Source organism: Epinephelus lanceolatus, chromosome 4 (genome assembly GCF_041903045.1).
Source record: "Epinephelus lanceolatus isolate andai-2023 chromosome 4, ASM4190304v1, whole genome shotgun sequence".
NCBI lineage: Eukaryota > Metazoa > Chordata > Actinopteri > Perciformes > Serranidae > Epinephelus > Epinephelus lanceolatus.
This window is the reverse complement of record NC_135737.1, coordinates 20,406,393-20,420,894: the sequence shown is the minus strand read 5'-3', so window position 1 is coordinate 20,420,894 and position 14,502 is coordinate 20,406,393. Positions and strand designations below refer to the sequence as shown.

Here is a 14,502-nt window from a genome sequence, read left to right as displayed (position 1 = left end):
TTGGCACTCTGGATGCCAACCTGCTATGTGACTGTATGGGCTTCAATTCTCACCTGCTCTCTTTAGTTTAACCATCCGTCTGCTTTTGGCAGTGATACAATCAGAAACATGAAGCAGTTCAGTCTTTTAAAGTGAAGCCAGCTCGATAAAAAAAATGATCAAATCCTAATTATTGTGGAGGAAGTGGTGATGCCGTTGAAGAGCGTTAACACTTAACAATTTCGCAGCACACACTGTGCCAACACACATGGCACAAATCAAAGGAATCAAACATGGAGCAGAACAACCAAATGTCAATCAATAGTGCAAGCCATGCTGGTCTGAAGAACAGCTTGTGCTTTATAATTTGGGACCTCTGAACATTTTTACAATATCCTGAATTTCCAATTTTTTTTTAAAAAAGTCTCTTTATGAAGCTGAGTGACGATGTGAGGTAAAAGCTGATTGATCTCCCTCAAAAAATCTATACCAATCCCAAAAAGAAGATAGAGAAAAAGATAAATGTTTTTAAAAACTCTAATGAGGACCCCCCCACCCCCACCCAGGAAGATACCCTTGATAATTTGTGAAGTCTTTGCATTTACTAATTACACTATCAACTCTGTGTGGCCTAATTTGTAATGTGCTAGCATGTGATAAGACATGAGTCCAGATATGATGCTTCTCCAGTGCAGACAAAACACACTCACACACGCACTTGTAAGCAATCTCTCAGTTTGCTGATGCCTCTGCACCAGAAGAATATCACAGCGACGTGCTATATTTCTAAACTATTTCCATTCTGCCGCGTTTCTCCGAGATCTCAGCATTGTCACTGTTCTCTCCCATTTTCCTTTCATTCACTAGAAGAATAGTCAGGCAACCTTATGAGGCAATATTGCCTGCAGTGGAGCCAGGGAATGGCAAATGAGACAAAATCTATAACGTGCTGCAGTAGGCTGTGAAAAAAAAAAACAAATATTCCCGGGCAGACATGTTGCTGGTCACAGCTGTTGGCAGGATTGTTCATGTGTGAGTTTGCTGTTCAGTCAGAAAATAATGGCAGTAATCAGTGCTTTTAACAAGTCAACAGAGACATTCTTTAAAAATGGTAATGAGAAACAGCTTGAGTTTTGTGCCATTATTGCTGTTTCTTTATCCTTTAAGAATAAATATTTGCATTTGTGCTTTTGCTCCAACACTCTTAATTAAAATAAATATGCAATCATTGACCCATACTGGAAATATCAGACGCTGCTGATGTTCTATTCAGAGCATTGTTCAGCTTGCTGTGAAACAGGGCCTTATATAGACTAATATAAATAGAAAATGATTTTATGTAGAACATTTATAGGTGTTACTACTCATTGTAGCATTTGGTATTATTAACATGATCTGATTTTTGTCTCGTAAAGATGTTGGAGACTGAACAATGTCCGCTAATGTTGAGTTCATGACAACATGTGAGGGATGTCAAATGAATGTGTGAACAGAAAATGTGCTCTGAACCAATAGGGGCAGCATTCAAATGCTTGCAGTAATACTGCAGTTATTTTTACCACAGCATCTGATACTGAAGTAGACAGTAGAAAGAAAACTGACAAGCTAAAGTGAGGGACCATTTTAAAGGTGCCTTTTTTGTCAGTGCCTTTCTGTTTCTTTATAGGCTCTTCACAACAACTTCATCCTCATCAGGAAATCCTCCATGTATGTACACAACATAAAGGGTGCAGGTTTTGTTTCAAAATTGGGTTTACACATTTGTAACAGGGGGTTTGGGTGTCCTCCGCCAGAAAATTAAGAAGTCTTAGTGGGGGAGCTATTGCACATGCTCCAATGAAAGAGGGGGACATGTCCCTTGGGTAGCTCAATTAATCGAATATTAATCACAATCATGAGTTTGGCTTACCACAATTAAATTAACTTGATCAACTGCAATATGACGTGTAAAATGTGTGCTCTTCCCAGAGAATATGCCGCGGCATATTAATTGAGCGCTTCCAAAACAAACAGCCAGCCTCCACTTTTGAGGAGCTATCACATGCACCCTGCTGCAACAGCCGGCAAAAAACTTTCCCTAATAATTGTGAGCACAGACAGGCACAACGGAAACCATCTGCCATCAACTGTCATCCTTGTTTGGAAGTATTTCGGCTCTAAGAGAGAACATACCACCGTACTGCGGTGAAAAAATAAACAAATACAGCAGCGGATACGTATCTGTAGGAGATGCACTGGATTCAGGTTAAGAACTTTGATGCAAAGATTTGGTAATAAGCAGGAATGTAGCACAACATGGAAGCAAAAGCAGCGCCCTCCTGATTAAAACTAAAAGTGCAATAAAAATATTTTGTCACTAAAAACAGTAAATAATCCTGATAAATAACAGATGTCAGTATTGATCATAATAATGATTATTATTTGGGTCATAATCGTGCAGCCCTACGTGTGCATCCCTGCAGAAATATATGCCAGTGCACAACATCCAGTTTCTTAAGGAAGGTCAAACTTTTGTTCTGTTTCCACCCAAACCATTGACAGTCACACATCTTGGACTCAGTTTAGATTTATTAGGACATTTTATGACATAAAGAGATACAGATAGCATTGTGTATTTGCCATATTACATACAGTGACACCACATAAGCTCCACAGGGTGATAGCAACGTTGCACACATTTCATCAGCCGGGTTTTAAGCCGTGCTCCTCAGAAGAATGAGCCCATTCAATGAATGTATTTCTTCACCATTAATAACCACAGTGTGCATGAACATGACTGTAAACACCTTTTGAGTGTGGAGTGAGTCGAGACGTTATTTAGAACCAGCCAATAGCAGGAGCGAAAACATCGGGGTGCTTATCGGGGTCTTTGGAAAGACACAGGAAATTGAGTTTGTCCAGTCTAATTATGGGCAGAGTCACGCACCTCTACAGACGTACCATTTCCCTCCCATTAGCAGAGATGTGTTATTCATGAGGGCAAATCCAGTGTGAACTATGCTTCACTGATATTCTACACAGTCACTTCCCAGTCTGTCAGGGGACCCGAGCCTTTGTTTTATTCATTTATTTATCTATTTCCGTTTCCGCACCCCCAAAGAAAAAAGGGAACTCGGTGATGAAGGGGTCACGGGGTCGAACGTGCTTGTGAAGAGCTATCAATAGCATCTGTCATCAATAACCAGTGAGGAGGAAAAGGGGGGGTGCTGGCAAGCTGCACTCGGAGGTGAAAGACTTGTGACAAGAGTGTTAATACACAGCCCAGACTCCAACCGAGATAGCTGCGCCTTGTCCTTTCCAAAAACACATTATCTCTCTTTCAGAGCCTCCCCTTTATTCTGCCAAATTCCAATAGGCACTATTGGCATATATATGCTCCGTTGTGTCCAGAGCTATTTATATAATACAATCTCTTCTGAATGGCTCATTGTGTGAGCGCACAATGAAGTTATGACACACATTAACTTCTTACATTTTCATTTAAGGACAGCATTCCCACACAATACTTATTTTTCATGTGTGCTGAAAACCAGTCTCCTTATTCAAAGCCCTGTAAACAAGCGTCATTTAGCCTTTTATGCTTGTCACACTGACATGATCTTACTCAATCCCAAACCTGATGCATGTGTTTATGCTAGAGAATATATGTCTTAGTATATCCACAGACATACAGGGATTTAAATGTGTATATACATCGATCAGCCACAATGTTAAAACCACTGACAGGTGAAGTAAATAAGACTGATTATCTCATTATGTGATATTTTGCTGGGAAAACTTGGGTCCTGACATTCATGTGGATGCCACTTGACATGCGTGACCCACCCAAACACCCGTTGCACACCAAGTACACCCCCTCATGAAAACAACACTCCCCAATGGAAGCGGCGGCAGCAGCAGGACAATGCGCCGTGCCACACCACAAAAATTGCTCAGGAAAGGCTGGGGCAATGTGTGAAAGAGCTCAAGGCGTCAACCTGGCCTCCAAATTCCCCCAATCCCGATATGATCAAGCATCCATGTGACGTGCCGGTATCCCAACATGCAACCGACAGCACTCAAAGGATCTGCCACGAACCCCTTGGTGCCAGACACCACATGACACCCCAAAGGTCTTATAAGGTCCTAGAGGCATGGACACGAGACCTTTGGGGTACCAGCGCATCCAACGGAAGCTTGCTTGGATTAGGATCTTGCAAATTTGGAGAACAGGTTGTCTCCCTGAACTCTTTGTGATGTTCCTCAGGCTAGTTTTTGCAGTGTGGCATAGTGTGTTGTCCTGCTGGAGGGACTGCTGTCCTCAGGGAGTGCCGTTGCCATGAGGGGGTGTACTTGATCTGCAACAGTGATTGAGTGGGTGGTGTGGGTCATGTGGCATTCACATATATACCAAGACCAAAAATTTTCCAGCAGAGCATTTGTGACAAGATGATCAATGTTATTCACTTCACCCGTCATTGGTTTTAATGTTGTGGTTGATCGGTATGTGTGTGAATGCATGCATGAATTAGCATTTACACCTGTTTATAAAGTTGTGTTTGGAGGTGTAAATGCATGCGGCGCTGAGATCAGTGAGCTGGCAGGTGTTAAAGTCTCCAGTGGAAGTGAATGTTATGCCAGCTTCAAAAGAGAGCACACGTGTCCTCAGTGTGGCTGAAAACAAGAAAAAGGGTGTATATTGCTCCCTCGTCACTCAATCTGCACGCAGAGGAGAGTGAATTGGATACTTTCAGCATCTGAGAAGCATCCATATCATAAATTCACATTTCCTAATGCCTCATCGGGGATGAAGTTAAAAGATTTTGCTCATAGGGAAGCAATAGAGGAAGATATTACACTCCTTATCTACCATGTTTTTTTTATATTTCTCTCTGCAAATGGAGGTATTTGGTACAGCAGTAAAAACAGCCATTTTAGAGGAACAGATTAAGCACAGTAAAGAATCTATTACTTTATCCTGACAAGCTGAGGAGAGTGAGAGGAGAGAAGGCGCATCCATGTGTCCAACGTGATTAGCAGATCACTGATTCAAATTGTCTCACTATCTGGGCAGCATCTACACTCTCATTCCCTGTGTATTAGACTTATCACTGTCTGTCTCTTGGCTGCTGTGATCATTCTCTTGTTAGATATCTGCTACCTAATTCTATTGACATGCATGAAGTAAAGTGTTAATGGAAATAGTTCAAGGCCTCAAAAATATCATTACTGGAGTGAGAGGATCAGTTTAATGAATAATGGAATCTCTTGGATGAATTCCTGCAGGTGATTGAAACAAGTATCATTTCATCTAAGAGCAAATGTAAAAGCAAAAGCAAAAGATTAAATTTGTTGCAGTTTGTGTGCTATTTATGGGAATGCTTCTTCTGTGAGGGTCAGTATTCTAATAAAATGTGAAATAGCAAATACCTGCATCTCAAGTACCTGGTGAGTGCAGCTTAATGCAAATGTTCCTCGAACATCAGCTGGAAAATCTACTATGTCTTGTCTTGCTTATTTGCCAGATAAATAAAGCAAACCTTTATTTCCCAAGCGTATTGCAAAACATTTTCACCTATTTACTCAGTCAGCAGGTGCCATGCTTGATACATCTTCATGGAAATGGCAAGTAGAGAGACAGATTGAGTTAAAAAAAAAAAAAGAAGGCAGCTATGGAGTGACAACAGAGTGTAACAGCAGTGTGACAAATCTGGGTAAAGCCAATAAGAATCCATGTCATGATGCAGGTCATGACATTAACATTTAAAGTCTGAATAAAGCCTATTGTAGCTGCCACGGCATGTCGTGACACAAAATACCATACACATACATACTAGCACACATGAACACACACTCAGATTCAACCTTTTGACAGTGTTCAACCATGAAGAATCACCTCATTTTGTGGGCACATTTCTGGTTTAGGAGGATGCATGCATTTCCATTGTTGCCCAGTGGCAAGGCTTAACAAATAGGATTAGATCCGTGCCCGAGAGAGTGCACTCCTGTTCAGGTGACACGTAGCTCCATGCTCCAGCTCTGCAACTAGACACAGAGAATTACTGTTAAAGGTCAGTGGAGTCAGACGCTGAATGTCACAGCTTAGCCACAGTTTGGCGAGAAAATACATTAGATAAATACGCCTGTCTCTTGGTGGAGAGTAATTCTGCAGCTCCTGAATTTCCAGCATAAAAGACCCAGGATTACAGGGTGAGTTAAAAGGCAACAGAGGCATATCGATTAGAGGCAGTGACTCAGGCCTCTGCTATGCTGTGAATAATAAATTGAGTAGGAGACAGCCAGGGGTTGCCAGATGGAAGTTTCGTGATGGGCTGTGAGTTGCGCTCATTTCAGATGAGACTGTGGATAAGTCACATCTCCTGTCTTAAGGATCTGGGGAATCATGTCACTGATCAGAAAGTGCCTTAGAGCAGCTTACGACAAGTTTAAATAAGCATTCTACGCCCCATTTAACAACACAAAAAGACTGATCACAGCCTCCGCTCGCTGTAAAGTAGTGCCAATGGACTTAGGGATGGGAATGGACTCTAAATAGCACATCTCCCTAAGGTGGCAGAATATTGGAAAGGGTAATTTCTGAAATAACAGCATTGGTTGTTGAATCAGACAAGAGCGTCACACTGAGGATCCAGTCAGCTTCACTGAGACGTCTTGTGACTCACTGGAGCAGGTGTTATTGTTTGCTTTCTTCAACAGACTCTTCATTGTGGGCCTAAACACTCTCAGTGGATTCAGATAGTAAACTGTTACAGAGAGAGTCCATATGTGCAGCACGTGCTATGGCACAAGTCGAACCAATAAAAAAAAAAAAAAAAAAAAAAAAAAAAAATCAAGCCTGTGTTGTGTGATTTCAATATACTACTATTACTAGCACATCCATTTTTATTCATGCAAGCAGGATAGGATGGCAATTTCAGTCTGTCGGTCACCATTTTGGTTCTGACTGAAATTTCAAAAATACTACCTGGTCATCAGGTTGGAATTTGTGGTTCATAGTGAAATTTTGTGGCATAATGTTAGGCTCTCGCTTGAAGAAGGATGCCCATGTAGGCATGGATAAACAAGTATAAGAGCTCAACCATAAGAGAAGTGGAGAGACTGGAATGATTGCTGGGGGACAATGCGTCACTCTGAACGAGGCTTCAAATGAAATTTTCCATCTGACAACAATACTTTGAACGAGCAAAACACTCTCGCTTTTGCTATGGACTGAAACAAGCCATGGCTTGACGAGATGGGGGTTCTACAGGTATTGGAGATCATCCTGTTGACACTTAAGTCACGGAGAGAGCTGCTGATAGCAATATTTATCATACTTTTCAGAATCTAAAAGGTTGTGAATAAAACAATTTATGAGTAAAAGATTGGGGGAAAGATCTGGTTGCGTTTGATTAACCAGTCTATTCTGATCAGGAACAGGTAAACAGGCAGGCTAATCATGACTCTTCTATACAGGGCTGCCCCCACATCCACCCCTCCACCAGAGGACTTTTATTTTGACAAAATGTATGACAATTACATGATAAATTGATGCACCAAAGGCACAAATCAGCGCAGAAAATTTCATCACAACGCAGGAAATTAGGTGAAGCACCCTCAAACCACCTAGTTCATATGTGTCCTCCTCCCCTAATGTTGAAACGAAGCCTATGCCCTTGGATAAAGGATACATTCTTTGGCAATCCCCTGACTTTTTCTTTAGTGCTGCCAGCACATTTTACATTTTTTTAAACACCTGCAAACCTAATGGCATTCTCATAAACCTTAGCTGTACTTTGTGTTTAATGCTACTAGGTAAATGTTAGCATGCTGACAGGCTAAAGTGGGATGGTGAACATGGTAAAAATTATTTCTGCTAAGCATCAGCATGTTAGCATTGCCACTGCGAGCATTCTGATGTTAGCTTTAAGGCTGAGAAAAGCCTCACAGAGCTGCTATCGAGGCTGCCGACTCACAGTGTTATTCATATATATTTCTCCTTTACACGTTTTGGACAAGACAAAAAGGCACTAACTCTAGATTTCAAGTTAAAATGAACTCTGTGCTTAATCTATTTCCTTTTTTTCTTTCCTGTCTGTCTTTGTGTGTGTTTGTGATTTATGTCTGTAATCTCCTCTCTTTCTCAACCTTCCTCTTTCTCCCTCTCAATCTGTGGATGTGTGCGTTTTGTGTGTGTGCTCACTGCAGGCTGTGGGCTGGAGTTCCTGCTGGTTCTCTGTGGCCTCGAGTTTTCCTGGTCCTGCCCCCGTCACTGTATCTGCTACACTTCACCCAGCACCGTCTCCTGCCAAGCCCATAACTTCCTGTCGGTCCCCGAAGGCATTCCCCCTGACAGTGAGCGCATCTTCTTACAGAACAATAAGATCCATCGCTTACTGCGGGGCCACTTCAGCTCCAACACAGTCACTCTCTGGATCTACTCCAATAACATCACATACATTGAACCCTCCACCTTCCACGGCTTCACACTGCTGGAGGAGTTGGATCTGGGAGACAACCGCCACCTGCGCTCCTTGGCTGAAGACACCTTTCACGGGCTGAGTCGGCTCAATGCACTTCATCTGTACCGTTGTGGGCTCAGTTCACTTCCTAATAACATCTTCCAAGGCCTCAGAAACCTGCAGTATCTCTACTTGCAGGTATGTGTATGTTGTTCTTTAGTTCTGTTTTATCACTAAGACTCTATTAGGGCTGTCACTTTTCCACAAGAAGAAATGTGAACTAACACATATTCTATGCGAAATAATTCCAACACAACCCACGTAGTCCAATCCTAAACTATGTTGTAATATTAATGTGTTGTTTATTCATAGTGCCTCCGCTGCCTCACTTGAGTGACAAGCTGGCAGTTGCATTTTACAACATCAGCAAGCAGCCTTAACTTTATCCACAATTTTTCCATCTGTGGTGTCAAATCCAAAACTCTTCAACACATTACTTCTCAGATGATCTGGTGTCATGATTATCCATTCAGCACTGCTTGTTAGTTTTCTCTATTTTGTGAAAATAACAACAGTAGTCTAGTTTACAAAAGACACGCAAGAGGTCAGATGGAGGCTCCCCATGGAGCAGCCTGTAGCGCTTATTCACTGAGAATCCTGAATTTGAACAGATGATCACAGATTGGTACCGTGTGCATAGTATGCTGACTGCAGCTATTCGGCTATTTATACCTATCCTTACAACACTTTATTATGGATCCAACTGGGTGCTGTGATTGGCTAGTACTTGTCACCTTGGTGTATCGAGGTCAGAATTGACTAGATTTAGGGCAAAGAGGTCATGATTAGGGCCAGTACCAGCCAATCGCAGATATTCTCTGATGTTAAAGTGGTAAATCTACTGGAAAACAATCACATATTTAACGCCAGAGAGTCAGGTGACACTGTATAAAGAGCAACACAGTCAATTAGTAAGACATGATGGGTGAATGGGTTTAGTACAGGACTTCCACACAGGAGACTGAGTGTGAGTAAATGCTGGCATATCATTTTAAGACAGTTGACAGGATGTATAAAACTACTGAATGCACACTGTAGCACCTTTTACACAGCCTGTTCAAGGCAGGAATATCACGCCATTATGCAACCTCGTAGCAGACGGTGGTACGGAGCTGTCTGGCCTTTAAGCAGGCAGCAGAAGTAGAAACAGCCCCAAAGCAGCGTCTGTATAAACAGGGAAGCCAGCAGGACGGGACCACGGACAGCACGTTAACGTGACGTTAAGACAACGTGTTGTGTGTGGCCCACTGTCGGGAGATTTAAAAGGCAGCTAGAAGCAGTTAGCAGCTAACTCAAAGAAGAACAGCAGTGTAAAATGTCCACATATTGCGGCGACAATGAGATTAGGATCTCCTTACCCTCTCAGCAGAGGACAAGGTAAACTACCATATAACAGGATTGGTAAAATATCTGTTAGTGCCATGTTAGGCCATCGTTATTGTTTAGAAAGCACTGCCAACAAGTATGTTTTTCATCACTGATGCTGTTGTGTTAAATGTTATGCCTCTGTTGCTTCCAGGATGCCGGCATTCTATCTAACACACACACTACACCAACATGATGCCACTGTTGTTTGGTTCTGTGTAAAAATACAAAGGCAGCATAAAGAGGAGACTTTGTAGCAACCCAATGATGAGATCTCTGTGTTAAAAGAGCTCCTGTATATAAACTTTCACAGAATAGCTGAATAGACCCATTCGTGTTAATGTCATATTATGATGTTGCTAGGACACCCGTGAATATACACTCTGGTGTAAATAGTCACATTGGCTATTTACACCTCAGGTGCAAATAGCATATGCGTTCATAAAATGTTTTTATGGCATATAGACACAAGTAAGGTTACATTACCTCAGTACAATAATATTGGAATGAAAACATTGCATACTAAGTAATCTTGTGATTCTGTGCTCTCTGTATCTCCCCAGGATAATCATCTGAAGTTCCTGCAGGATGACACATTTATGGACCTCCACAACCTGAGCCACCTGTTCCTGCATGGAAACCGTCTGTGGAGCCTCAACCAGAATACCTTCAGAGGCCTTCGAGCCTTGGACCGACTGCTTCTGCACCAAAACCAGATCGAGTGGGTTGACCGCCTGGCCTTCCATGACCTTAAACGTCTCACCACTCTCTACCTGTTCAACAACACCCTGATAGAGCTGTCCGGACAGTGCCTGGACACGCTGCCCGCACTGGAATACCTGCGCCTCAACGACAACCCTTGGTCTTGTGACTGCAAGGCCCTGTCGCTATGGGAATGGTTGAAGCGTTTCAGAGGTTCAACATCCTCAGTGGGTTGCCAGTCGCCGGCTGATATGGTTGGGAAAGACCTCAAGGAGCTTCGCAAGGAGGACTTCCCCAACTGTTCACCAACTGTACCTAATTCCGAGTCCAGAGCCCAGACTAACAATTTATCTGGCACGGTCAATCCGTCTATGAATCGTGGTGTAGTGGTCGGCTCTGGAGGGCAGACCCACGTAGTGCACCCCTCGAGGCCTGGCCGCTCTCGAAACTGCACAAAGCCTCGTAACAGGGTGAGCAAGGGGAAGGGTGACAATGAGGTTCACCACTCAAAGGAGGTCATGGCAGACAAGGAGGATTCCTCCCCAGATTTCACAGATGGTGGCAAACATGACCACACGTCCCCAGACGGCACCGTCACACGGAGGAAGCACAAGTGCACTCCCCGGACCACTGTTCGCCCCCCTAGTGGGGTTCAGCAAGCCAACAATAGGGCAACCTTATCCCAGTCATTACTACATGTCTGTGCCCTCTTCGTGGCCTTGATAACGACAAATATTGACTTCATTCTCCGTTGACCTTCAGAGGGTTTGGCAAATGCTAATCACAAAAAAACACAGCCCTCAGACCCTCTCTTGCTCCTGCACTACAAGGCCTGTGTGTCTTTTATGTATGTGTGTGTGAGTGTGATTATATGTGTAAATGTTGTGTAGGGAGCTTTACTGTTCAGACCGAAACAGGCATCAAAGCATCAAACATCTACGACAGAAAGACTCACAGCTCTAAAATCGAAGGGACTGAGAGACAGAGAATGATAAAAGGTTAATGCAGACCAAGCTTGCACTGCCACTTATGCCAGTATGATTTCATCTTCATATGTCTCGGTACCTTATGTATTTTTTAACTTGTGTTTTTCACTCAACTGGAACTCAGATAACCAAAATTTGGTGAACATAGAGCAACAGAGGAAGAGATGACTTATTAGCCAGTTAGCTGTGAGACAGATAAGCCTGGTGCTCCATCCAGCTTTAATTTTCAGTTCACAGTCTGTAAATTGTTATCAAGAAGGTACAAATGGTAGGTCGATGAGCCTGTAAAGCCTCTAGCATCAGTTTCATCTTGCTCTCATCCTTTCTGCCAAATGTATTTTGTCCGAACAATTGGGTGTAAGTGTTTCCTCATAAACAAAGAGGCAAAGTGTAAGCATGGCAGTATCAGACATAGGAATGTGCCATTATCACGACAAAGTGGAAATCTATAGCCTCAGATGTTTCAAGGCTATAAATAGAGCAACCATTAGCTCATACACCGTATGACGCCGTAACAAATTGTGACAACCGCTCTCTACATAATGCTGACTCTTTTCAGGTACCAACCTTTCTGCCTATTTAACAGTATTCCTCATTAGTATTACCGGTAACAAAACTCCACTTCCATCTTCATTTTCACCACTTTTCTCCTTCTGTGCAACTGAATATTAAGCTGCTAATTGTTTCAAGATGGCGAGGACTGCCATGCGCTATTTTCATTTGCTTGGAAAACAATGTGTGTCTCTGGGAGATCAAGCTGTGAATATTGAAGAAGTCTGTCTATATCTTGTGTCAGATGTTGTTCATTTGATTTTTCTAAGACACAAAATGGACCTAGAGATGGATCCCTGCTGCGGGGCCAACAGGAGCCTTAGAGGTCGAGGGTCAAACGGGGCTTTCTCAGTTTCCCAGTGAGGTTGCGCTGAACTGATCCCTCCTCAGTGAGGGAGTACCTCCCTCACTGAGAATGTGAGGAACACATTTTTTCTCTTAATGACTTAACTTCAAAAGGAATACAAGAACAAGACTGGAGGAAAAAATGTGTGTGTACCTTCAATGACTCATGTGATCAATAAAAGATAAAAAAAAAAAAAAACATTTTGAATGGAGCATGGCAAAACAGGGATCATGCAGAGAGAATTTTGCCTCTTAACTGATGTGATTGTCCATGGATGTGGGGATCCAAGGCCAAGACAATTGCTTCTGAAGTGATCAGGGGATGCAGATCGACAGATGGACAGTTACGGGACATCTTGCTGTACTTCTGGAGTTTTTGTGCCTCCCTTAAATCTTCTGATAAGATGGTGTTTGTATCAATGATGTGAACCATACCAGTAATAATGGAGAGGACTTCCTGCAGTGCTGATATTAATCATTTACTGTATTACTATGAGAAAAACAATATCAGTGACATCGATGATGATAACAGGGTTTTCTGCTCCTCCTGTCAGGAAGAGTCTTTCAATTTTTTGATTTTCTGGTGATTCGTTTATTTACGTATTTTTCATGTTATATTTTTAGAACCTTTTATTTGTTAATGCACACTTCCTCACCTCCCAATTTCTCGTTCTACTGTATGCCTACTCATCTTCTTTCTTTGCCATAATTCAATTGTTCAGTAAGTTATCATCAGAAAAACAACAGTACAAAAATGTTTATAAAGATATTAAAATCTATATCTTCTTATGTCTACCGTTGCAGTCTGAGTCTGTTTATTGCTGCATTTAGAGGATTGTTTGGGGGAAAGTAAAAGGCATGCTCAATGCCTTTGCCTTGCCTTTCTTTCCTTTTAATTCATTTAAACCAGAAATTGATTCTGTCACTGAATGTGTTTTTTTCCCCCTCTATCTTTGCTCCAGTTTGCAATTTGTCTCTCCATATCAAACCTGCTGGCTACACTGAGGCTGCCTCCTACAAAGAGATCCACTCTTGAGTACACATCTCGCATTTATGTACAGTATACAATGTAAATATTAGTGAATGCTTGGTATAAATGGAACAAAAACCAGCATATTTTATTAACAACATACAGAGCTTCCCAGCCAACAGGGGAAAAACGTATATTGAGTTCAATAAATCATTTAAAAAGCACTGAGGATATTAATGAAAGTGTCACATGGAATCTGTAGATATCCCAGGTTATTATTATTATTATTATTATTAATGGACCTTTAGAACATAAATTCTATTTCCTCTTCTTTAAATTCCCCTCACCGTGATAGAAATCGATCCGCAAGTAAGCGTTCCATTTTACTTTTTTTTTTCTTTTTCAAATTCTGTTAAATGATAAATGAGCACAGAAGGACTTGTTATATGCATGGATGAGAGTGTGCTGTAATTATATTCAAACTGATAGCAGGTCTGGCATCTGGTGTTTGATGCTCATCTACTCACCAGCCTTCGCTCGCCTTCCAGCTCATGCAAACACCTACCTCATAACTACTCTTACTCTGCATCTCCCAATGATTCTGGTTTTCTTTCAGTAAAATAATTCTTTTTCGGTAGCGAGATTAAACATTTTATTCCAGGAACAGCCCAAGGGGGGGGGGGGGGGGGGGGGGGGTCTATTTTAATGGCACCAGATGTCTCCAAATACATAGTGTATATGAAGATTTCCAAAGTCAGTAAAGGGTGATTTTCTTTTTTCCACGTTCATGTTTGAGTGAGCTGAATGAGACGTTAGATGATAAACAGGAAAAAAAAATGAGGCATCCCTGCATCCATTTGTAACTATTTGCAGGAGCTGATGGGGTGTGGATTCTCTAATAAGCTTGTTCACATGCACACAAACATCCATCACTGTAATTTAAGGGGTGGGGGGTGGGGGGGGTGGGGGATGGGGACGGGACATGCACTCGATAAAGTGAAGTGCACGGAACTTCATAAAGCTGATAATAAACATACTTATTTACTGTGATAAATGGAACGTTTTACATTTTTACATAAATGTTTTATTTACACCGACTGGC

General features: G+C 42.0%; 1 protein-coding gene across 1 annotated transcript in view; it reads left to right on the top strand.

Moving 5' to 3' along the window:
* rtn4rl1b (reticulon 4 receptor-like 1b) overlaps positions 1–13,223 on the top strand; it is a 189,666-nt gene extending 176,443 nt beyond the window's left edge. Inside the window, exons 2-3 of the mRNA XM_033631773.2 lie at positions 8,167–8,618; positions 10,409–13,223. Of these exons, the coding sequence (XP_033487664.1) occupies positions 8,167–8,618; positions 10,409–11,302 (1,346 nt within the window). The 3' untranslated portion in view covers positions 11,303–13,223. The remainder of the gene's footprint in view (positions 1–8,166; positions 8,619–10,408) is intronic.
* The last annotated feature ends 1,279 nt before the right edge of the window (positions 13,224–14,502 follow it).